This window comes from Podarcis pityusensis (assembly GCF_964106645.2).
Source record: "Podarcis pityusensis genome assembly, chromosome: 13".
NCBI lineage: Eukaryota > Metazoa > Chordata > Lepidosauria > Squamata > Lacertidae > Podarcis > Podarcis pityusensis.
In genome coordinates this window covers 23,103,132-23,127,949 of record NC_138038.1, presented here as the reverse complement: position 1 = coordinate 23,127,949, position 24,818 = coordinate 23,103,132, and the positions used below count along the sequence as shown (strand labels likewise).

The 24,818-nt window shown below is 44.3% G+C and overlaps 1 protein-coding gene and 1 long non-coding RNA gene across 7 annotated transcripts in view; one reads left to right on the top strand and one right to left on the bottom strand.

The window, feature by feature from the left end:
* Nucleotides 1-22,827, bottom strand: part of MLLT6 (MLLT6, PHD finger containing) — a 90,051-nt gene extending 67,224 nt beyond the window's left edge. For 4 of the 6 annotated variants that reach the window (XM_080979279.1, XM_080979282.1, XM_080979281.1 and 1 more), the window contains exons 1-2: nt 22,107-22,827; nt 4,046-4,125 (exon numbers count right to left, since the gene is read on the bottom strand). In XM_080979279.1, the coding sequence (XP_080835405.1) occupies nt 4,046-4,125; nt 22,107-22,215 (189 nt within the window). In that variant the 5' untranslated portion in view covers nt 22,216-22,827. The remainder of the gene's footprint in view (nt 1-4,045; nt 4,126-22,106) is intronic. The other 2 variants (XM_080979284.1, XM_080979280.1) reach the window with 1 other exon arrangement.
* On the top strand, nt 4,041-23,750 carry LOC308462166. The gene is made up of 3 exons (XR_013979035.1): nt 4,041-4,165; nt 4,899-4,966; nt 23,067-23,750. It is a non-coding gene; the product is annotated as an uncharacterized lncRNA (long non-coding RNA).
* Nucleotides 23,751-24,818: the final 1,068 nt, after the last annotated feature.

The following is a 24,818-nucleotide window of genomic DNA, read 5'->3' as shown; positions in this document are numbered from 1 at the left end:
CCCCTTTACTGAGTCAGACCATTATAGTCTATATAGACTATTCAGGAATGCAGAACCTGTGGCCATCTATATGTTGTTGGCTTCCAGCATCCATAAGTCACAGCCAGCATGGATGATTGATAGGGCAGATGGGAGTTGTAGTCCAAAAACTACAGGTTCCTGATCTGAATGCAAAAACTTTCTATCTTCTGTATGTCTACTCAGAAGCTAAAATTAATGGGCCTAACTGCATATCCCATCATACGTACTGAGGTAAAGGTAAAGGGACTCCTGACCATTAGGTCCAGTCATGACCGACTCTAGGGTTGCGGCACTCATCTCGCTTTATTGGCCGAGGGAGCCGGCATACAGCTTCCAGGTCATGTGGCCAGCATGACTAAGCCACTTCTGGCGAACCAGAGCAGCGCATGGAAACGCCATTTACCTTCCCGCCAGAGCGGTACTTATTTATCTACTTGCACTTTGATGTGCTTTCGAACTGCTAGGTTGGCAGGAGCAGGAGCAACGGGAGCTCACCCTGTTGCAGGGATTTGAACTGCCGACCTTCTGATGGGCAAGTCCTAGGCTCTGTGGTTTAGACCACAGCACCACCCACATCCCTAAATGACATTATATTCAATCCCCCTCTTTAAAAGCAGTGGGCAAGCAGAATCCATTTTTTAAATGTTGAAAAATTGCTTTGAGGGGCAAGGAATATTGACATCACCCATTTCCAGCCAATCAACACAGCACTGCAAATACACAGAACTGAATTCCCGCAACCTCAGTCTAGGAAAGAATATGATACATCTAAAAAGAACGTGGTTAGTGAACTTGTACAAAAGGCTTAGTGCTTAAATTATGTACTTCTGTACTCACTCAAAGACATGAAAGCTTCTCAGGGTTTTTTTGTTTTTAAGTATACACACACAGAGAGAGTGAGAGAGCACTTTGATAATGAATCAAGCTTTGCAAGAATATCGGAAGTGATTACACATAATGTCAGCTTTTTTACACAAATCTATATACATCAGATCTAGCATGTGCAAAAACTGTTAAAAACTCTCTCCATAAGCTAGGCCAGGGGTCAGCAAACTTTTTTAGCAGGGGGCCGGTCCACTGTCCCTCAAACCTTGTGGGGAGGCCGGACTATATGGGAGGGGGGAATGTAGAAATTCCTATGCCCCACAAATAACCCAGAGATGCATTTTAAATAAAAGCACACATTCTACTCATGTAAAAACACCAGGCAGGCCCCACAAATAACCCAGAAATGCATTTTAAATAAAAGCGCACATTCTACTCATGTAAAAACATGCTGATTCCTGGACTGTCCGCGGGCCGGATTTAGAAGGCGATTGGGCCGAATCCTGCCCCTGGGCCTTAGTTTGCCTACCCATGAATGGAATGCAGTAAGTCTGAGGCACCAAATAACAGCTACATAGGTTAATGAAGCAAAAAGAAAAGAGACCTCCCACAACTGCAGGAACAGGCTCTCAGGTGGACATCAGATTGCTCTTGCATTAGGATTACCTGAGCCACACACTCTGTTCCTCCACCCAATGTATGTTTAATCAAAATCCCTCCAGGGCACCTTATCATTTAACTAATGCTTCATCCCAAAAAACAAAATCTCATCAACAATGGTGTGTGGATCACGTTACTTAGTCATGTGACAAGCAGCAGATGGAACCAATTTTTATCTACTCAGAAGAAATCTGAGCCACAGGATGCCTTGTCTGTGTGCATCTGTTTCTTCCAAGCTCAGTTGCTGCACCTCGCAAGGCTCCGCTGAACTGGGGGGAATAGGAAGTCGCCCCAGCAATTATAACAAACAGAGCAGTCTTATTTTCACCCTTCCAAACAGAAGCAGCAGTTATGCCCGCTCTGCCACAATAGCTCAGGGCTCATCTCATCCACACTGCCGCTTGTCTCGTGTCTAGAAAGCACGAGTCTGCAGGGAATTATTTCGCTTATGCTGTGTTTTTGAGAAAGGAGTCTGAGCAGTTTTGCCCCACTGCTTTCCCCTGGAAAACCCACTCTCTGGCGCTAAATGAGAGCAAACGTCAATCTGGAGAAAACCCAACTGACATTTGCTCCCATTCAGAGGGTTTTCCCATTGGGAGCCTTTCTGACAGGCTTGGGGGGAAACAGCGTCTCAAATTCCTGGCAGAGGGCATCAAACTTCAAGGTGGCTGCTGAGGTTGCCATTTCAGGGTGCATAGACAGCGTCGTTATATACTTTAGTCACTAGGTGGCACTGGACTTAGTTGTAGCCAGGTGGAGTCAGGTGTTTCTTATCAAAGAATCATAGAGTTGGAAGGGACCACGAGGGTCATCTACTCCAACCCCCTTGCAACACAGGGATCTTTTGCCCAGTCTGGGGCACGAACCCACAACCCTGAGATTAGGAGTCTCCTGCTCTACCGACTAAACTATCCCTTCTTGGTGTTATAAGGATTTGGAGAACTGGAACCCAAATAACCTTGATTTGTAACTGGGTTGGTTGCCCTTGTGGGCTGTTCTGTTTTTCTTTAAGGGAGACAATAAAGTTCTTATCTAGCTTCCTGACTTTGGTGTCTTCTAACCCCAGTGTTCTTCAACCTTAGGTCGCCAGGTGTGAATAGACCAGGCATCCCCAAACTCAGCCCTCCATATGTTTTAGGACTACAACTCCCATCATCCCTGACCACTAGTCCTCTTAGCTAGGGATGATGGGAGTTGTAGGCCAAAAACATCTGGAGGGCCAAGTTTGGGGATGCCTGGAATAGACTAAAACTCCCATCATCCCCTGCCAGCGTGGTCAATGGTCTAGGCAGCAGTGGCTGCCCACCAAAACTGATGGGGTAGAGCAGGCATAGGCAACCCCCAGCCCTCCAGATGTTTGGGACTACAACCCCCATCATCCCTAGCTAACAGGACCAGTGGTCAGGGATGATGGGAGTTGTAGTCCCGAACATCTGGACGGCCGGAGTTTGCCTATGCCTGGGGTAGTGTGTAGGGACCCTAAACAGCAGATGGATCCAGTGCTCTGGTCAGGTAAAGCCACCATCTTCCCTGCTCTCCTCCCTAAGAGGACAACACTAAGATTAAGGAGAATTAAGCTGACAGGTAGTGCCACCCCTGGGGCTGGTTGTAAGGCAGGCAAGCAGGGGGGCAGACTGAGAAGAGAATGAAGCTGGTGGGGCAGCCCCTCCCCCATTTGCCCTAATGAACCAGCCTCCACTAGGTCTGCTCAGCCTCCTATGACAGTGGATACAGCTACCACCTGATTTTTAAAAAAGTCCTGTGCTACTCCTGTGCCTTTAATATCCATTTCATTTGGGGAAATTGAAGCTTTTCACAGCATGGAGAGATGCATTTACTTGCTACCTACTCATGTATGCAGATCAAAACCACAAGAGCAAAAGCCAATGGAAAAAGTTGGCAACTCTAAGGGTGGGAGGGACATTATTGGGGATGTGCAAAATTAAATGACCAAGGAGGAAAAAGGAAAGACCATTTGTCCCCTTTTAAAAACACAGCTATGATGTAGTGAAATAAGCAGAATGGAAGGCGAGAGGTGGGAGGGGCCCTGAATTTTGGCCTCACACAGGGCACCGCTGAAATTTTAAACACCCCCTAGCACATATAAAGTCATTGTTGTTGTTTTTTAGAATAATAGCCACTCAATGTATAGAGCTAGAGAGTGAAATATAGGTGCTCCTGCAATACAGGGGGTCACATGAGGTAAAAAATAAACACAGACAGACAGGGAGTGCTACTTCTGTGCCCACCTCAGATAGTGACCCTAGAACCAGGTCTGCATAGGTGTGGAGAAACTGGCAAATTAAGTAGGCACCAGTGCCAACCATTTAGTTGCCTAGTGCTCACTGGCCTCAGCCTCCACCTTCAGAGGCAATCTACCTCAACATTCCAGATGACAACCTAAGCAGGCTGTTGCCTTCATGTTCTGTTTCTGTGAGCTTCACAGACGCACCTGGCTGATCACTGTCGGTAACAGGATGCTGGGTTAAATGGAACTTGGGCCTGACCCAGCCCAGGGCAATTCTTCTGACATACTCACCACCCTGGCGGCTCTTTCTTGGGATTCACATTTTCGACAAAACCACGGTCCAGTGGGAACCTGAACAATTCCATAGCACGCTGTGAGGGAAGAGGAAAATACAAAGAGTGAAATGTGCGGGTATGTACTGTGTGTATGTTTAGAAGTTCCTATTCCAGCTGCAAATCTGGGCTGGTCCCCTCCAACACAACCCTCACCCCCCCCTTATTCAGTCTCTTAGAGGCTCAGCTGCACTTCTCAAATCTCATGCTGTATGCCTGCACAACTTGTGATGCACTGAGCCAAACACATCCAGCCAGTCATAGGAGACAGCTCAATAAACCTTCTGGTTTTTTGTGGCCTGCCCACACCACAAAACAGGAGGTTTTCAAGCAGTTGGCAGGCCACAACTTGAGCTAGTGGCTCCATTCAGCTTGGTGGGTTCATAAGTTGTGCAGGCCTACCAGGCTGCAAATCTGCCAACTCTCCCTGTTTTGGAAGGAGCACTTTGCAATGCTAAGCTCCACAAAGTACGTAGTTGCCTGCCTTTTCCTTTGTTATGAGTAGTGTTTCCAAAAAGTTATTGTCAATTAAGGCAAATTGAGAGCAGACCTGAGCTTGCTAGATCAAAGCAGTGTCCCCTTCCCCTCAAAAAAGAACCATATAAATTCTACCCCTCAGCGAGTCCACGGTTTGTTGACAACCTTCATCTTAAAAAGGCAGCTCAGCTCTAAGGTCCTACAACAGACTTTAGATTTGAGCTCTATAGCTGTAGCAAGGTAGGGTTAGCAGTACACTGCCCCATTGGGAGCACTGATTTGCCTACCTAAGTTTTAAGACCTTCCATCTGAAGAATAAAATCTGCTTCTTTTAGGTACGTTTCTGTCAGTTAAGTGATCCTGTGGGGGGAAACTCTTTGAACCTGGCACAGTGCTTAAAAAGGTAAGAGGTAACTTAAGAAAAAGTATTCATTTGAAGAAGGTGCTCATGGATCCGAACTTAAAAGCAGCTGCTCCCACTCAGCTTTAATTTAAAGAACTTAAGCATTGAGAAACAATTTTGACAACAGGTTTTAAAACACAGTTTCCCAAACTTGGGTCTCTCCAAGTTTTCTGGACTACAACTCCCATCATCCCTAACTAGCAAGGTCAGTGGTCAGGGATGATGGGAACTGTAGTCCCAAAACAGCTGGCGACCCAAGTTTGGGAAACCCTGCTTTAGAAGTATTTTTTGGTTGCCAAGGATTTGCTTAGAAATGTGGAAGAATACTTCAGTCTCCAATTCTATTCACCCTTTCCTGATTTTGGCGAGGCTTACTTCTGAGGAGGCAGGCATAGGGTGGCACAATGAATGTGTTACACTGCCTCGAGACTTGGGACCCAGCAGGGCTGGGTCCTACAACACCTATCATCCCTGACCACGGGCCACATTTGTAGGGTGCTTCCAGATTATTATTGCTTTCATGCAGGATTCAATAATAGGCCAGCAAATTCAGATTGCGCAGATTCCTGCATTGCAGGGGGCTGGACCAGAGGATCTTTTGCAGTCCCTTTCAACCCTACAATTCTATAAATCAGGGTTGCTTGCGAAATCTCACATAACAAACCTGCTTCCCCAAGAGAGCAGAGTTTTCAACTGACAAGGGAAATGCGTTGGAAAGTGTGGGGTAACGCTTGCTCCAACCTTCCCGCAAATACATTGAAATGAATGCTCAATAAATAATGTCATCTAATCTCCCTGCAGAAAAATTAGGATGTGTGCTCAATAGAGAGGTAGTTGGGAAGCACCTGTAGCCCAAACATATGGAGGGCACCAGGTTGGAGAAGGCTGCTACACACATGTACCTGGAAGTTTGTGTGTAATTCCCACTGCACAGACATGTCTAGGATTGAACTGTAAGGCGTTGTGGTTCCCGAAGCAGACAAGCCAAAGGACATCATTCCTACCAATAAACATGGGTAGCAAACTCTCTATAAACATGAGCATTCAGGCACGCTTTCAAGGCAGTTTGCCATAAGATCTTACAAAACTAAAAGCATAATACAGAAAGTACAATCCAAATGAAAACACACAAAGCTGCTGCAGCAGCAGCTCATCCCTCTCACCCACCCGCCCCCCAAAAGTCAAAATGCCAGAAGAATAAAGGAACACTCTGGTCTCATTCTGAAAGTACAAGGCTGTTGGCGCCAGGCAAGCCTTCCTGGGGAGGGAATTCCACAGGCAGGGCACCAACACGAAGAAGGCTCTCACCACCACCACCCACCACCTCTTCTCACTGCTTCTTGCTCTCCAGGATGGAGGGAGGGGAGATTTTGTGTGTGTGTGTGTAAAAATCTCTGACTTGTGAGAAGCTGGAATGCAGCCTGCTGTGCAAAGGTATGTGTTTTAGCCATTGCTCCACCCACCATTGGCCCTCGTAAGGCTGCCTATGGTGGAATGTGGCCCCCCAGGCTGAGAAAGTCTCCCCACCCTAGAGCTAGAGGTTATGAGGACTGTTTTATTGTGTTCTTTGGAACCGCTACACGGAATCCTATGGTGGGAACAATTATCTTGAGTTTGAGCCGCAGAAAGGGTTTAAAATGAAATATATAAACTCTGAATACTAGACGCTGGAAACAAAACACGAAGGGGAGAAACTTGGAGCTATGCTCCGTACCTGTGAGCTTCCCTAAAGTTGGTCACAGAATGCAGGTCTATCTAGAAGGATTTTTTGGTGTAATTCAGCAAAAAAAAGCAGTGAGGAAAGGGGGCTGGGGGCTAGAGCATAAATCACTCTCTCCTTGTGATTTGCAACACTTTGGCAGACCTGGTGTTGTTGGACAGCAGCCTACAACAACCCAGGCCAGATGTAAATGTACATGTTTCTTCCATGCCTCTATCTATGGCTCAAAACTTAACTTGAGCCAAAAGAAGGTTGTTGTGGGTTTTTTTTAAAAAAAGATGACGCATTGAAATCAGGAGGCAAAGGCCAACTCCCCAAAAAGAGCCCAGGAGTCCAGACAAGTATGGAAAACAGAGAGCTATATATAAGAGCTCTGGTAGACGAAAAGGTCTTGGGTCCCACTTTAGCAGGAGAGGCAAGAATAATCCAGCGCCACTGAGAAATTGTATGAAAATCCCTTCCTGTTTATATTCCTTCCTGTTTCAAGGAAGAGATGAAAGGAATGTGTTACGAAGGCAAGGAAGAGAACAAAGGATAGGGGCAGGAGAGAAAGCATACGAACTTATAAATGAGGGAAAATGCAACTGATAAAAGTACATCAACATTGCAAATGAATATATATATATATTTGCATTGCTATTTTAAAACTTTGCTTATCAAAAACAAAAGGTCTTTGTGGAATTTACAGCTTTATGTAACATGAGAGATGTTCAGGGCAGACTGGGCATCTTGGTTTCTGTTCTGAAAGATAATCTTCAGGTGACTGCATAAATACTGAATAAATAAATGACTGGATAAATACAGTGACTGGAGAAATACAGCTGCAGTTACGCAACAGGGAGAAGAAAACACTCTGTGCATGCCCAGTCGGTCTTTTCTCTTTGAGTACAGCTTCAGGTCACCCAGAGATTAGCACTGACATTCAGGAGAACTATTTCATGTACATATTAGTAGGAGAGGGAGGGAGGCAGAGAAAGAGAGTTTGTCCACAAGCTTGAAAGCTCCTCTTTTGGATATATTTAAGACTAAGGGTGCAATCCTATACATACTTTGCATGGGAGTAAGTCCAAATGGATTCAGATGGGCTTACTTATGAACAGACGCTTACAGAATTGCACTGTAAGTTACCACAAAAAAGGCTGCTTATTTTAAGAACATGTGATGTGGTGACTCTTTTTATTCCCCATAATAATTATAGCACTGCTGCCAGAGATTTACCCTTCCATTTCTTTTTCAGAAGAAGGGTTTGTGACTTTGGTAATTGGCATGCATACTTAGAGCACAAGTACACTTCGCTGTTTATATGAATAGTCATTCAGAGTGCAGAACCAGCAAAGCTGGCCAAGAGATATTGGTCCACGTGATCTGAAACATGTGAGAGAGTGTGTTTGTGGGTCTGTCCCTGGCTGCCCTCCCTAAATTGCGCTCTGGCTTAAATTAAGCGAGTATTCCCAGCAGTCATGATGAAGGGCTCAACGTCCTGCTGAGTACTTTGGCCCTTCCCTGAAGCAAAGCAAAATACTGCACCCAAATTCACTCAATATAAGCACATTTGCTTGACTCACACCATGGTTGAAGAGATTAGAATGCAATTTCTGACAATGCAGAATGATTGCACAAAATGCGCCTTAGCACATTCATTTCATCATGTTGAAATAAAGCCAAATAAGTCAAATAATGTTTTGCAAGTGCCACCACTATGGATGGGGGGGAGGGGGTTGAGGAAACTTGATTTGATTCACATTTAAAGGCAAACCTACCTAATTTGCTCTTTCTAAAACAGTACACAAACTGAAATGCAGCAAACCTTCGAAAGTCACACTTCTCCCATTTTTGTAGTACAGGTCTCCAGCCATGTAAACTGGGGTAAAATGTGCATAAAAATGCATATAATAGTGAAAGCAAGCATACAAGAATGCATTATATCTGGGGAAATTGCTTTGCAAGAATGTGTAGCTTCAGCAAAATGGCATACAAAAATGTGCATATGGGGAGAAATTTGCACCAAAATGCTGATGAATGTTCATGAGGACTTTTAAAAAATATTCATAAATTGATGTGGAATGTGAAGAACTAAAGACTGGCATAATTAGATTCTGGAACTGACAGATTTCCTATCTTTTGCCACCTCCCTCTCTGTTTGCTGAAACTAAGAATGCTACATGGAAGCAATCCTCCAGCGACTGTACCTTTTTGGTTACTAGGGCAGAGAACTGAGCATCTCATTATTCATCTACATACACAGAACTTGTGCCAGAGAACTTAAGAAGCTGGCTTCTCAAACTCAGGCAGAATTTCCTTTAAGATCCATGGCACTGATGTTCCTAAAGCCCAGGGCCTCTCTTTCTCCTTCCTCTGCCACAAATGCTTCAGTCCTATGAAGCATACTTAACCATGTTCCTAAAGTTCAAATCAAGAGCAAATTAATTTAACACCTTAGCTTTTCCCTCCAGTTTTCCAAACAAAGTAATAGTTTTGTTAGGTGGTCTTCTGAGCCGCAGAGAACTCTTTTTCAACCTGGTGGACATCTGTGTGATATCCTGCTCGCCTGTTAATCTGGGAGCAGTGAAGTGGATCCATTTCTGTCCCATTTAAGAGATAGGCAGCGTAAGCACTCAGCAGCAAGAGACAGCTTCAAATTGGCAGTACATTAAAATGAATACAGAAGGACCCACTTATAAATGTTCTCACAACGTGCTCTGCAGAGTTGTTTTATTTCTTTTGGAAAGCTCATAGGATCAAACGCATCAGTGCAGTGTTGCAAATCATGGTGCTATACCACTGCAGAAATTAAAGACTATCTATGGATGAACTTTTTTAGTATAAACTTTTTTTTTAGTGAGACGCGAGTGGCACTGTGGGTTAAACCACAGAGCCTAGGACTTGCCGATCAGAAGGTCGGTGGTTCAAATCCCTGCGACGGGATGAGCTCCCGTTGTTCGGTCCCAGCTCCTGCCAACCTAGCAGTTCGAAAGCACGTCAAAGTGCAAGAAGATAAATAGGTACCGCTCCAGCGGGAAGGTAAACAGTGTTTCCGTTCGCTGCTCTGGTTCGCCAGAAGCGGCTTAGTCATGCTGGCCACATGACGCCACATGTACGCCAGCTCTCTTGGCCAATAAAGCGAGATGAGCGCCGCAACCCCAGAGTCGGCCACGACTGGACCTAATGGTCAGGGGTCCCTTTACCTTTACGGATGAACTTTACAGCACAGTCCTATGTCTGTATGCATTGAGTGTAGTGGGCCCAAGCTTGTGGAACTCCTTCCCACCTTGAGCTTAGACAGACACCCTCCTTGCTGAACTTTAGGTGCATCGCTAAGACTTTCATCAAGCGTTTTAAGGTAGTGCTTGGGTTTTATGATACATTTTAATTCTGTTATTGTCCCATGTTCTGTGGATTGTTTTTTATGTACACCGCTGAAATGCAAAGAATAAAGTAGTATGTACCATATTGGCCCGAATATAAGCCACACTTTCCCCCCAAATTCCGACCGTGAAAAGTTAAAGTGCGGCTTATATTCACAACCCTACAATATCACTGCTGAAACAGCTATCCTAGGTCCGTAGCCCTGCCTTGTCTTTCAAGGACAGAATGGAGAGCGCGCCCCTCCAGCCCAGGATGCCACCACAAGGGCTGTTGGGGGTGCGGTACAACAGCGCCCATCCCAACTGCACCTCCCAAGCCTCCCCTATGCCAGCTGAGAGAAGGGGAAGGGGGGAAGGCCGCTGGCAAAGTGGCGTAGCTCCCTCCCCCCCCCCCCGAGAAAGCAGGCTGGGAGCTTTTTTCCCTTTCCCCCCTACATTTTAAAGGTGTGGCTTATATTCAGGTGTGTCTTATATTCAGGCCAATACAGTAAATATCTTAAATAAAATAAAAAATAAAGTAAGATCCACTGTGTTCAGTGGGACTTACTCCCTGGTACGTATGCCTAGGATTGTAGCCCAAGCATACGAGTTTGAAGAGCACAATAAATGAAAACAATACAGTGGTACCTTGGTTCTCAAACACCTTGGTACTCAAACAACTTGGAACCCAAACACTGCAAACCGGAAGTAGGTGTTCCGGTTTGCGAACATTTTTTGGAAGCCGAGCGTGCTCCATTTTGATTGTTGCACTTCCGTTTTGAGTGCCACACTGAGGTCTGTCTGTTTTGCTATTTACTTTGCGGTTTTGTTTTTGCAACTCTTTTTTGTTTTGTTTTTGTGACTGTGTGGAAGAACCCAGTACAGCTACTGACTGATTGATTGATTGTGTGACTGCAGTGCATTGTTTATTGCTTTCATTTTATGGATCGATGGTCTCATTAGATAGTGAAATTCATGTTAAATTGCTGTTTTAGGGGTTGTTTTTAAAAGTCTGGAACGGATTAATCCATTTTGCATTACTTTCTATGGGAAAGTGTGCCTTGGTTTTGGAACGCTTTGGTTTTGGAACAACTTCTGGAACAGATTAAGTTTGAGTCCCAAGGTACCACTGTAAATGTATTGGAGAGGAGGTAGTGTGATGGAGTAGCAATGCAGAGGACTGCCTTGCCCTGAATAATGCAATTGAGGACCAACCGCTTGCCCCTGCTCTGTGACAGACCTGACAATAAGCTTCGCTTTTCACAAACTCAAAACAGTGCCCGTGGGTAGTTCAGTATTCCTGGACACTCCATCTCTGACTTCGGTTAAGTGACAACAATCCTGTCTGCAAATCATCATACCCTCCCATGTTTCACAAATGGAAACAGGGACATACTTGTAATTCCCCTTGCTCATAACAAGGATCACTGCTCAAGGTTCTGCCACCACCATCATTACAAATCACTGAAGGCCAGTCTGCTCTGCGCACTGTTTCCGTTTATTCTGCCACAGCCTGTCCTGTGCTGGTTTTAAGAGGAGGGATATATGTTCTTTTAAAGAAATACTAGAACAGGAAAAAGGGAACATGTGCTCCCTTTGCTCGTTGATCTCGTCAGCTGCAGGCAGCATGGCAAATGGTCAGGGATGATGGGAAATGTAGTCCAACAACATTTGCAGGGCCATAGGTTGCCTGCCCTGGGTTAGAATGTTGGACCAGGACTTCAGAGACTTGTGCTCAAATCCCTTAGTAATGAAGCTCACTGGGTGACCTTGGGCCAGTCATCATCTCTCAGCCTGACCTGCCTCACAGAGGTGTTGTGAGGATAAAAAAGGGTGGAAAGGACCGTGTGCATCGCCTTGAGCTCCTTGGAGGAAAGGTGAGGATGAAATCTATCTACCTGGATGGATGGATGGATGGATGGATGCAGGAATGGGCAGAGGGCAAATTCAGGTCTGCTGGGAGATCCCTACATGATTTGCAATAGGATCAGCAAGGATTTCTGGGTCTAATTATTTAACAATACAGTAGCAGCAACAATAATGCTTTTAAAAAAAATCTAAATTAGGCTACTGAAATGAAGAAAGGTTAGCAGAAAGCTAGGAGCGGATTTATGTGTAAAAGCTCAGTCCTGGTACTTTAAAAAACCCCTCCTGGACTGAACAGGTGCTTTGGGTACGCTGCCTCTTACTTCTAATGGTATGTCATTCTGTCTACCCCAAATCTCTATTTTCCGCCTGATTCTGGTTGGTAAGCCTCAGGACTGAGAAATAAAATATACCCTTCAAGTTTGAAGCCTGGCAGCTCCCGCCTTTAAATGTTCATGCATATTCATTAATATGACTGTGTACTAAGGGCAAGATGTATACAGAACTGTTGATATACTACTCCCAGATATTTAAGCTGTCAAAACCCCAGGGCGATAGCTGAGCATTGATGGACGATGTCTCAGAGTTTGGCATCTCATGTGAACAACATTGCAACAAGGCATCCCAAAAGGCAAAACACGGGGCTGCAATTTACCTGGAATAAAAACCAGAAAGCTGTGTCTGGCCCTGATAAATGGGGATATTTAGGCTACAACCTTGGACACAAATACCTGGAGTAAGTTCATTGAAAACAACGAGACTTGCCTAGGTGCAAACATATCCCATCCATCCTTCAAAGAGCCTTCCCAGTTTCTCCTCCTAAGCGATGTGCCTGGGGTCACCTAGACTGAACTTCAACATGGTTTGGAAAAGTGGATAGGGAGAAATTTCTCCCTCTTCGGGGGACATCCAATGAAAATTTAGGACAGACAAAATAAAGAACTTCATCACACAACACACAGTTAAACGATGGAGTTCACTCCCACCAGAAGTCATAATGGCCACTAACATGGAAGGCTTCAAAAGAAGATTAGACAAATTCACAGAGGAGAAGGCCATCAATGGCTTATAGCTTCCCTACAAGGATAAACATCTGGTTGTCCACTGTGAGAACAGAATGTTGGACTAGATGGGCTTTGGCTGAAGCCAGCAGTGCTCATCTAATTATTATCCAAATAATTGGTACCTGGGTCTCCCTGGTCCTTGTCCAACACTCTAACCATGACATCACATATTTGGAGCATATGAGAAATATGTTAGCCCTGAAAGCCTGATCCATCAGTTTCATTAGCAGATTTATCAACTAAAGCTTTACCTGATTAATCTATAGGAGCCAATTTTTTTCACCTACAGACTCTTATTGGTTATGGCATGTTTTCTATAATAGGAAGAGGAAAAAAGACGTACTAAAGAAAGCTTTTCTAACAATGAATATTAGCTTTTGTAGACTTAATTGTAAGTTACCTTACACTTCAATCAGTATGTCAGAAACTTAACAAGACACCTATACTGAGTGCTTGGCAAAATACAAATGTATTGAAATTTCTTTCCTCCATTCACTGGCTAAAAGGCAGATGATTAATAAGCCAAAAATTCTTTTATCAGCTAACAAGTCATGCCCACCCATTCATTGTAGACAAAGCACTTATTTCTTCGGCAAATATTTTGAGGGGTGGGGGAGGTAGGAGCTGGTTTCTGACCTTAAACAACCTTCCTTTACAATCCAAAGGAAATATCTCATCAAGGTTTTCCCTGCTGGAAGTCCCGCTCAGCCTCACACTCCAGCTTTTGCAATCTTAGCAGGCAATGCCCAGATTATCAAGGCTGTTTTCTCAGTGCTAAGGACTAGCGGCTTCTCAGGTGAAAAAAGTACCGGATTCTTCACACAGCACCCAAATCCTGCACTTACGACACAAGCACAGTTCCAACTGAGTCATACACAACAAATGTGGCCGACTGCCCATTTTAAAGGACTAATATGAGATTGTAGGGAGCACTAATAGGTTTGGTGCCGGCTTCTGTCAAAAAGCCAATTGTCTAATTTGCCCATAATGGCTTAAATGCTGTTTATACGGGTAAAGAAGGAAGGAAGATTTCCAGATACATGGAATTTCCGGTCTCATAACAGGAAACCACGAATCTTGCCCAGAAAATAGGGACATGTGTACATGTCTAATTTGACAATTTAATCAGGGGCTTTCATAAAAGATGCCACAAATAAAAGAGGTAGGCAGGGGCAGCAAAATGGCAACAGTGAGGAACATACTCTCAGTGAGGCCTTATACTCTCTCCATTCCAGCTCAATATTGTCCACACTGGCAGGCTGCAACTCTCTGGAGTTAAGATGGGAATTTTTCCCAGCCTGATCTGGAGAGGCCAAGGGTTTAACTTGGGAGCCAAGGCATGCTGAGCTGGTGCTCTACGGCTGCTGAGCTACTGCCCTTCCTGCTTGCTTGTGACAAATGAGGAAAGGAATACGGTTTGAAACCTGACATCAGCCCATGCATTTGCTTATCGAGCATAATCACGGCACATAGTTTCTTAGTGCCAGCAGGCAGATGTGCTTGCTTTTCCCATGACCCCCTGTGTTCGCATGACTTTCCACTTGGCTTAATCTTTGCCTGTTCTCAGCTCCACATCCCTTGGCCTCCTGTTCCCATGTCCTGTTTACTGTCTGTACCTGTTTGCTATCTTTTATGCAGGAAGATTCCCTTGTGTATTTAAGGTTCTGCTTTTCGTCCTACGTTTAATTTTTGTAAAGGTCAAGTGTTTGTTTCTTATGTATAATTCTTATGTATATATGCTCGTACGTTTCTGTTTGGCAACAACCTGTATTGGGCTGCCTGATTAATAAATTTTAAATTTATGCATGAAACGGAACACCAGTTTATCAGGGAATGAGGGTAATGTAACAATAAAAAGGGGAGGGGGGAGAGAGAGAGCCTGACTTGCTTGTGAAGTGCAGCTGTGTTTCTTATTATGCACTTTCAGTCCTTTCTTGTGACTTTTTACATCAGAAATGAAATGTGTCAATCAAAACGGGCTAAACATATTCATTATTGGAATGCACATTTGGGTGATGTGACAAATGAATATTCACATGCTGCCCTCTCCAAGAATCATGTTTTTCAGCCTGGAATTTTATACACATTTACCTGGGAGCAAGTTACAGTAAACTCAGTAAGATTTTCTTCCAAGTAGATGTGCATAGGATTACATTGAAAGACTCTGAAATTATTAGGTTGTGAAGAATGTTAGTCCTGCTCTGAGTAGACCCATGGAAAATAATGAATATGACTAACTTGGGCCTTTTAATTTCAATGGGTCTGCTCTGAATAAGTCTTAGCTCCGGATAAAACTAAATATATAAAAAATTATGCCAGAGGCATGCACAATATCATGTGTGACATGCTATGGGGAGAGGAAAGTACAAGAGTGGTGTTCTCTTTTCTTTAACATTTAGTTGTCACACATACCCTCAAACACTATGAAAATAGTGATGTCCTTAATAATAATAATAATAATAATAATAATAGTAATATATCCCACACATCTAACTGGGTTGCCCCAGCCACTCTGGGCGGCTTCCAGCATATATAAAAACATAATAAGTAATTAAACATTAAAAGCTTCCCCATACAGGGCTGCCTTCAGGTGTCTTCTAAAGGTTGTATACAGTAGTTACTAATCTCTTTGGCTCAGGGGGGGGGTGTCACCATACCCTCCAACATTTCTGATATAAATAGGGACATCCTAAGGAAAAGCAGGACATTCTGGGATCAAATCAGAAACTGGGACGGCTTCTGTAAATCCAGGACTGTCCCTGGAAAATACGGACACTTGGAGGGTCTGGTCACATACTTTGTGGACAGCCTCAGTCAGTGCATCCCATTCCCAAAATCCACTTGTGGCTGGCAAATTTACCCTACCCCAGCCTCCAGCACATGGAAGATGGCACAAACAGAGTTGGCAAAGTAGGCCATGGAGCCTTATACTGTTGCTGCTGGAAAAGAGGCACATTATTATTTATGTAGTTGAGAGTATTTATAACCTGCCTGTTAACTGAAGCCTTTGAGGCACCTAACACTACATTAGAAACACCATAAAATAGACAAGAGTTATAGAGCAAAGGCATACATATTTCAGTTCTCCTTTAGTTCTCAGGTGCTCTGGCTGCCATGCTCAACCTCCTGGCCTGGAAGATGCTGCTAAATTAGCCAGACATTAAGTCCCTCACAGGCCAGGCCTTCCTCACTGGGCTGCTGCAACTGTCTCTTATAGCCTTCAAGTTCTGCCCCAGTTCTGGTTTAACAAACCCCTGACTTCTTTCCCATCTTTGTCCTCTCTCTGTGTGGATAGTATCATTATACAGTTTAGTCACTAGGTGGAGTCAAGTGTTTCAGACAGCTGCTCTGTTTTTCTTCCACAAACACAACGAAGTTGTTGTTTAGCTTCTTTACTGCTGTGTCCTCTATGCTTTCCATGCCACTACAGACCACTTTACACAATACAGTGGTACCTTGGGTTACATACGCTTCAGATTACAGACACTTCAGGTTACAGACTCCACTAACCCAGAAATAGTACCTCGGGTTAAGAACTTTGCTTCAGGATGAGAACAGAAATTGTGCTCTGGCGGCGCGGCGGCAGTGGGAGGCCCCATTAGCTAAAGTGGTGCTTCAGGTTAAGTACAGTTTCAGGTTAAGAAAGGACCTCCGGAACGAATTAAGTACTTAACTCGAGGTACCACTGTACTAGGAAAACATTTCATATGCTACCAAATACATAGAAAAAGAAAATTTTGGGAGGTGGGGCAGTCCAGAGAGATTATGGAAGGCTAAGCGAAGGTCAAAGGCCCATTATCCCCTAGATTCAAACTTATATTGCACTAAAAACAGTGTTGCGTATGAGCATTTGTGGTGGTTGCTGTCTTATATAACTCATAAGATCTATAATGCTACCCTTTATTAAAAAATGAGGGGATTTGTGCTACATATATGGATTAAATTGTTTCACCAACAGTAGCTCAGTGTAGCAAACCAAAAAGATGGCCTGAGCTATGGGTGCTCCTGACACCCAACCTAGACATAATACAAGCAACTAGTGTGGTGTAGTGGTTAGAGTGTTAGACTTGAGAGATCTGGGTTCCAGTCCACACACAGCCACAAAGCTCACAGGGTGATCTTCGGCCAATCACCACCGTCTCACAGCCTAACCAACCTCACAAGGTTGTTGTGGAGATGAAGTGGGGGAACCCTGAGCTCCTTGGGGAGCTCAGGGATATAAATGCAATTAATAGCATTGATAACATAAACAAACAAACTACATTTGCTGTTTACATGTCTCACATCTAAGCCTCTCTTTACTTATATAAAAAAGCCACCCCCATTTCAAATTTTAATGGGACAGACCTATGAATAAACAAGCGTGGTGATCCCCATCAGATCTACTTTGGTTCTGAGGAATAATCATGGGCAGTCTGGTACACGGAAGGAAACACAAAGGGTCACACATACGAGGGCTGGCTCCAGGTTTAAGAGAAGCCCAGGGAAAGTGGTCTCTAGTGGGCTCCCCTCTTCTGTCAGTGGGCCCTGGTGGGTTTAACCTGGTGCTCTGGATAGTTGGGTCAAGCCTTCATTTCAGTCTCCAATGATACCCCAGAACAGGGAAAATGTATATGGTGGCTAGACTTGGAGTGCTAGGCTAGAAAAACATAGTTGTGTCCCGGGACAGGCATTGTCAGTGGGTCCTGCCAGAGTCCTGCTGGAGCCCCAGCAGCTGCCCAAGGACACAGAGGTAAACACACACTTGACATCTGAAGTCGCTCTCACCAATGAAAACAGGCTTTTCCTTTCCCTGATGTTCACCAACTCTGCGAACTGAGATGACCTAATGAACAATTAGAGCGGAGGCTTGACAAGCCAAAAAAAAAGAAAAAGGAAATGCTTGTTGAACCTTTTGATGTGAGGAAGCAAATTTTTGAAGTGCCTTAACCCTGTTCCTTCCCCTACATGCAAAATCCCCCAAAACTGTTTGTGTAAGGCAGAGCATCTATCTTCCAGCCATACTAGGAAATCCCCTAAACGCTCCAAGAAAGGAATATTGTGTGCTTAATCGTTCACTGTAACAGCATCATGGGGAGTTTATCATAGCAAAAGCAAACAAACCATTCCACAGCTGTTCAGAAGTTATTGTGATATCTGAAAGGTGCACCTTGCTTTTCGCGTGAGCTATATCCTCGTCCATGTCTAGTGGAAGACGGTTGGTGTAATTTCTTGACGATTTTTTGAAAGTTGTGATATCGTAGTAGTAGTAGTAGCAATTGGTAATTACAGAGTTAAATATTGTCTCCAGTTATTATGGGTTGGAGGAGCAAAGACTCCACCCTTTAGCTTGTTCTTGTGTTTACATTAATTTTCCGTTGTACAGTAGTTGTGTATTAGCCCAGGCTTCCTCAAACTTGGCCCTCCAGATGTGCTGCGACTACAATCCCCATCATCCCTGACCACTGGTCCTACTAGCTAGGGATGATGGGAGTTGTAGGCCAAAAAACATCTGGAGGGCAGAGTTTGAGGAAGCCTGTATTAGCCTGTACATCAATAAACAGCTTCTTGTTCTGGGCATACAAAATAAGCAAGCCTGCCTTGTATTAAACAAAAATGTAACAACTATTAATATTTTGTAAAACTTGCTTCATATTCAATGACCAAACTGTGAACTTTATGGTCAGGTGAAGCTCTGAGTTCTAGTCCCCAAAGTTTAATCATTGTACTACACATTGTCTTTTTCTTCCTCCTCCTCCTCAAATCTATTTCTATTTTTATTTACCTTATGAGAGTAACTAAGGGCATTTTTTAACCATACAATTTGGCTAGATAAAATAGTTCTGGAGACCAAAAGCAGGCCACAGACCATTAACTGGCTATTCCTAAACCAGGCAATGTATTTCCTATTGCCTAGCAAAGCATTCCTGTCAGTGAGTAGGATTCTGCTCCATCTTACTCCCTTCCTATGGAGAAGGCATGGACAGGGATTATTATTATTATTATTATTATTATTATCATTATCATTATCATTTAATATGCTGCCCATCTTATTGGGTTGCCCCAGCCATTCTGGGCAGCTTCCGACAAATTATAAACCACAATAAAACATCAAACATTTAAAAACGTCCCTATAAAAACATCCCTTCCGATGTCTTCTAAAAGTCAGATTGTTGTTTATTTCCTTTTCATGCATTCAAGACAATGCATCTCTGACTCCCTGTGCACAACAGCATAATGCTTACATCGGCGTCCATCCCTTGACCAGACCAGAATATACACAGAACGTATTTACAGATTGCAGCCTAGTTACTTTTTTGGTCTAGGATTTAGCAAACAGTTGTATCAACCGTTAAGTCTTCCTGAAAGGGTCCTTGTTGACAGAGCTGCTGTCACAGATTTCTCAGGAAAAGAAAGACAAAGGGCAAGGTAGCTAGCCTTTGGGGAAACTGGGCTCAGATGCTGTGCCCTTCCCAGCAACTTTCGAGGTAGGAAAACAGGAAGCTGCCTAATAGCAAATCAGACCATTGGTCCATCAAGCTCAATGCTATCTAGCTTGATTGGTAGCTGTTCTCCAGCATCTCAGGTAGGAATCCATCCCAGTCTTAGAGATGCCTGGGACTGAACTGGTCCACCCAAAGCATTTGGTCCACTCAGCTTTGTATTTAACCATTTGCTTGGTAGCCATGGGTGATCAGGAAATCGAACCAGGCGAATGAATGAAATTCCATGAAGGCAAGTGCATAGGCTGGCAGAGAAGGAAAGGGTCGATCCATCCCTCCTCTGTCAGCCACCATGGCAGAAGGCAGGGGTTGGACTGTTTGCTTTAGTAGCCCCCCCCCCTTTGTAGACTTTGATGGAGGGGGCTTCCTTCCTCTGTAACCAGCATGGAAATGCAGGTTACTAGCGGCCAACTGAATTTTGTTGCAGGCTAATAACTTTGTAGGCTTATTTACAAGGCAGGCTCTATCCGTGAGCTACAATCCTTTGCTGATTTGGCTAACTTTTTTTGCAGCCCTTCACCAGTTTCCCTTTTGCAAGTGCCTTTCCTCACTTGCTTATGTGCATGAATTGTTTTTAATGGGCAGGTGATTCGAGAGGCAGCATCAAAGCTAGCGAACAAATGGGATTTCATTTTAAGGCTAAATGTCAAACGGAGTCCCAGAAACTATCTTCAATACCAAGACTCAGCCTGGAAACATGTTAAATTGTCGCATAGAATTTAAATGCTTAGGCAGGATTAAAAAATAAATAATAAATAATAAATTATATATTAATTAATTACCTAGATAGATAGATAGATAGATAAACAAAACATAATTATTTCCTACTTTTCTGTCATTCAAAGCCGCTAGAAATAAAACCAGCTATGTAAAATTTATATAAAAGCAAAACACACTGGGTAACATCTGGTGTTATTAATATGGTGCCTAAGTTACTTAAGTTCGTTGATTTCAATGGGTCTGCTCCGAATTAGCTACCACTCATTGGAACAGGATAAAACATGAAACACACCAAGCTCAGTATATCATGGTAAAGAAGCTCAACTTCCATCAAAGCTCAAAATCCTGTCTATAAACACATGGCTTTTGATGTGCGAAGACAGTGCTTGTGACCATGGACAGAGTGCCTTTCCTCAGCACTATGGAATAACCACGGGCAGCTTTCATGCATCTCAGATTAGGGATCAGAGACAGGGGACCTGTGGGGTAAGCCTAAGTGCTGTATCTTAGCGGTAGAGCACCCAAAGGTTCCAGGTTCAATTCCTGGCATCTTCCCAGTACAGGTGGCAAAGACTAGCTGCCCACACAGTGTTGACAGTACAATGCTGACAACACTTTCTAGATGGACCAATGGCCTGACTCGGTATAAGGGAGCTTCTGATGTTCCCACAACGGTTGGTCGTTCTTCTACTTTCATTTCTTTTAGAAAGCAAAGCCCTGCTGGAAAAGATAACGCCAGGCTCAGCACCAGCCCTAGATCTGTGGGGCTGGGTGCAGCTGAGGTGATTCCTCCTTGCCCTTCTGTTTCCAGTGTTAATGATCTACTAAGAGACAGAATAGTAGCCCGGAGGCACACAAACCACACACACTGTTTTCCTTGCTCAAATGTGTTCTTTTGCAGAGAAGGGGTGTCCCCAAAATTCTGCTCCATCTCTCTCTGTTATACATTATCCCCCCTTCCCTAGCTTACCTTGAAACTGCAAGCTAGAGCACTCCTTCTACACACACACACACACACACACACACACACAACCAAAAAAAAAAAAAGTGACAGCAGGGTGGCTAATAATAGCACCCCTGCTAATCCGGAAGGAAGCTGAGGGAGACCGTCAGAGGTCACGGCCATACGATTCTTCTGAAGCTACGTCAAATAATATAATAATACAAATACAAACATGAACACAACAAGCCGCCCACCCCCGTCTAACCTTTCTGTCTCTGCTGCTGTTTTAGATCTCCCTCTTTCTCTCTCTCTCTCACACACGTCCCTTTATAGGGCGGTGCAATTAAAAACGCATAAATAAAAAAAACAAAACAAAGCGATAAACACACACACACACATCAGTGAGAGGAGGGAAAGCCTAAGATCTGCCCCCCTCCCGGCACTAGCAGAATTAAAAGAAACCTGCCCTCCCAGCGATACAGACACAGCTCCGACACCCCCCCTTTCTTCCTAAGGTTGCGCTTCTGCATCCCCCTCCCCAAGAAGGCCCTGTCAAGAATACCGTTATACAGAACAATAGAAATCACACTACTTACTATGAATAACAACGACGCACACTTAAAATCCTCCCACCCGTTTTTCTTTTCTTTTTTGCAACTCCATGCCTAAACATCTTTTATTATTACTATTACTATTATTATTATTATTATTATCGTTATTATTATTTGCTCAAAGCTTTGCAAAGGCTTGAGGTGAATGGAGGGGAAATTACACCACATCTCTCTCTCTCTGTTGACTCCATCGCCAGAGCTATAGATATATACGCGCACATAGATTTATATAGATATATGCATCTAGCCTGGCAAAGCCCCGAAGAGTTAAGATGCAAAGTGGGGCTTGGCTGGGGAGGGAGGGAGGGAGGGAAGGAAAGAGAGGGGTAGGGAGGGAAGGAGGGATGGAAAAGGTGTCAATACGGAGGGATTGGTTGGGGGGGGTCTTACCTTGATGCACCGCCACGTTACAGCCATGCCCATCACAGTACACCAGGGGGTTTTCAGCCCAGCCCCGCTCATCGGAACAAACGCAGCAGCCACCCACCATCTCCTTCATTCTTCCATAAGTTTCTTCTGAGCTGGTTTCCTCCTCCTACCCTCCTGTTTGTTGCCGTTGGGGGTGATGGTGATGTTGTTGTTTCCAAACACGCAGTCACTCCTCGTCCTTTTCTTCCTTCTTTTATAATCTCCGGGCTTGTTTCTCTCTCTCCTCTCGCCCCCACCCCACCTTCCCTCCCCAGCTCTCTCTCTCCGATCCGCCTTTCAGAGACAACAATCTTGCTAGGACGGCGGAGGGAAAAAAAGAAGGGGACTCCGGAGCCTCCCCGCAGGACAAAAATGCCACATTGTTATTTGCAAACGGGAGATCGGCGGCATTGCTTGAGCTGAAGCAGACGCGGTTGCTAGTCATACACACAAACACACACACACACACACACACACACACGCATGCACACACGCTAGACTCACGCACACACGCACAAAACGTCGCCTTGGCTGCACACAGCCCACAACCCAGCAATCATGGCTCCACGCGCTTGCAAAGTCTTAGGTTCAGGAACAGCTGCCTCACTTGGGAGGGAGGTATTTTTCTGCTTCCTTCCTCCCCACCCCCGCCAGCAGCTCCCTTTTGCAATTATTGAAGTGTTCGGGGTCCCCCACCCACCCCCGCCACCGCCGCCTTTTCTTCCTTTCCTTTCTCTTCATCCAGGGGAACGGATCTGGCATCTGAAGTGCACGAGCAACATTTCCACCCTCCCTTCTTTTCCCCCCTTTTCTTTTTTTTCTTTTGGTCGTTGTTCAATATGGAGCGATCAAGCAAGCAAAGGACCAAAAGGGAAAAAAGGAGGAATATCTCCCACCACCCCCTTAAATCCTATTATCTGTAACGTTGCCTTCTTTTGACAGATAAGGGTTCCGCCAGCGCCACCCTTCGGCCAGTGAGGAGAAGTGGACCCCCCAACAACGAGAGGAGCGTGTGGATTTTGAAACCTATCGCTATATATACTGAAACTTGTCCTCTAGACATCCTTTTATTAGTGTGCGTTCACTGATGATTCAAGCTCATTCTGATATTGGGGCGGTTATACATAAGCCAGCTTTCAGGATTGTTTGTGCCCGCAAAAGTTGAGAGGCGGACATACAAATGCTTCCTTTCCAAGCTGCGCTTATCCTTACTGAAATTCTGCAACTTTTTAATACTGTAAATGTTTTTCCGGTTTATAGGTTTTGTTATGCTATAATGCAAATGCCAGGCGGCAATAATGCAATAATTTTGGAGACACGTTGCAGTACAGCTAATGAAATAGAACGTTGAGTGGGCGGCCCAGTATAAACTAATGCACTATTACCATGTCAGTGACATGTCGCAGAATACACCCACCCCAAAAAACCCCCACGAAAAAACACAGTCAAGAGAGACCCTAAGAGGTATAAAAAGTTACAGGATTTCAGGAGAAGGTTGTGGGTCGTGCACTGATTTGAAACACAACTGTATTTTCCACCTGAAACTTCTGCAGGCACTGAAGCAGCACTGAATACAGGATCACGAGCACAACTCATCCTGAAAGCACAATAAAAAGGACACCTGGAGATTCCATGAATCTATTTTATGCTCTTCAAAGCAGAGTTGGAGGTAGCCTTGCTGACTCATTAGGAAAGGGGAAAAACCCCAAAGCAAGTTTGGTAACACCTTTAGGTCCAACCAACCAAACGGTCACAATGGAAAACCTAATAATTTTCTTACAGCACTGTAACTTTTGGTTTATGTTTGAAAGGGACCTGATCGCGCTCCTCAGATACCAGAAATGCTGACAGAAGTGGGCAAGGCCTTGTTCTCAGAGTGCAAGAGCTAGATCTCCAAGGCTTAAGGGACAGGAGGGTAGATTTCAGAAGAACAACGGGAGAAACTTGCTATTCAAGCAAAGATGCCAGCAAGCAGAGATCAGCGTGGCCTGAGCTGGATATGAATGCCCTCATAGCTTTGTTCTGGCCTTGAAGAACTGATCTCCCTCTATCTTTTCCCTCCACTCAATTGCCTTTGTGTTTCTTGTCTTTTAAGTTCATAAGACTGATGGCAGGGCCTTTCCCTCTGTCTCTCTCTTTCCCCCTCCCTATTCTTCATCCATGTTGGAGACAATACTTGTCCAAAAAAGCAAAGTAAAAATGCAGTAAATAAAATAAATGGCAAATAGTGTCTGAACGGTAAGTACAGGTTGACACACTGGAACCACTTACCTAGGCTATGGACAGATTAGCAGCTTAAAATACAGCAGGGTCGTTCCCCCACCCTACTGCATTTCAAGTCACATTTGCACATTGCTGTATGCGCCAGAGAGGGGCAAAGAATGTCTTCACTTGAAGCGCATCACCTGTTTTGTTTCTCCATGCCTAAAACTCTCCCAGCACCTATTCATTAACCTGCACATGAGCTGCCCCCCACTGTCTGAAATGTACACGCTTAGCTTAACTGCGAAATGAATGTGGCTTAAGTATTTCTTTTAGATTATTAGTAATTTTTTAGTCTATTTCTAATCCCGCCTTTCCCCCCAAGTTGGGATTCAAGGGATACAACACTTAAAACCTTGTAAAGTACAAAATAATAAAAACAAAAACAATAATTAAAATGCAGCAGAACACATTCGAAACCAACAGTTCAAA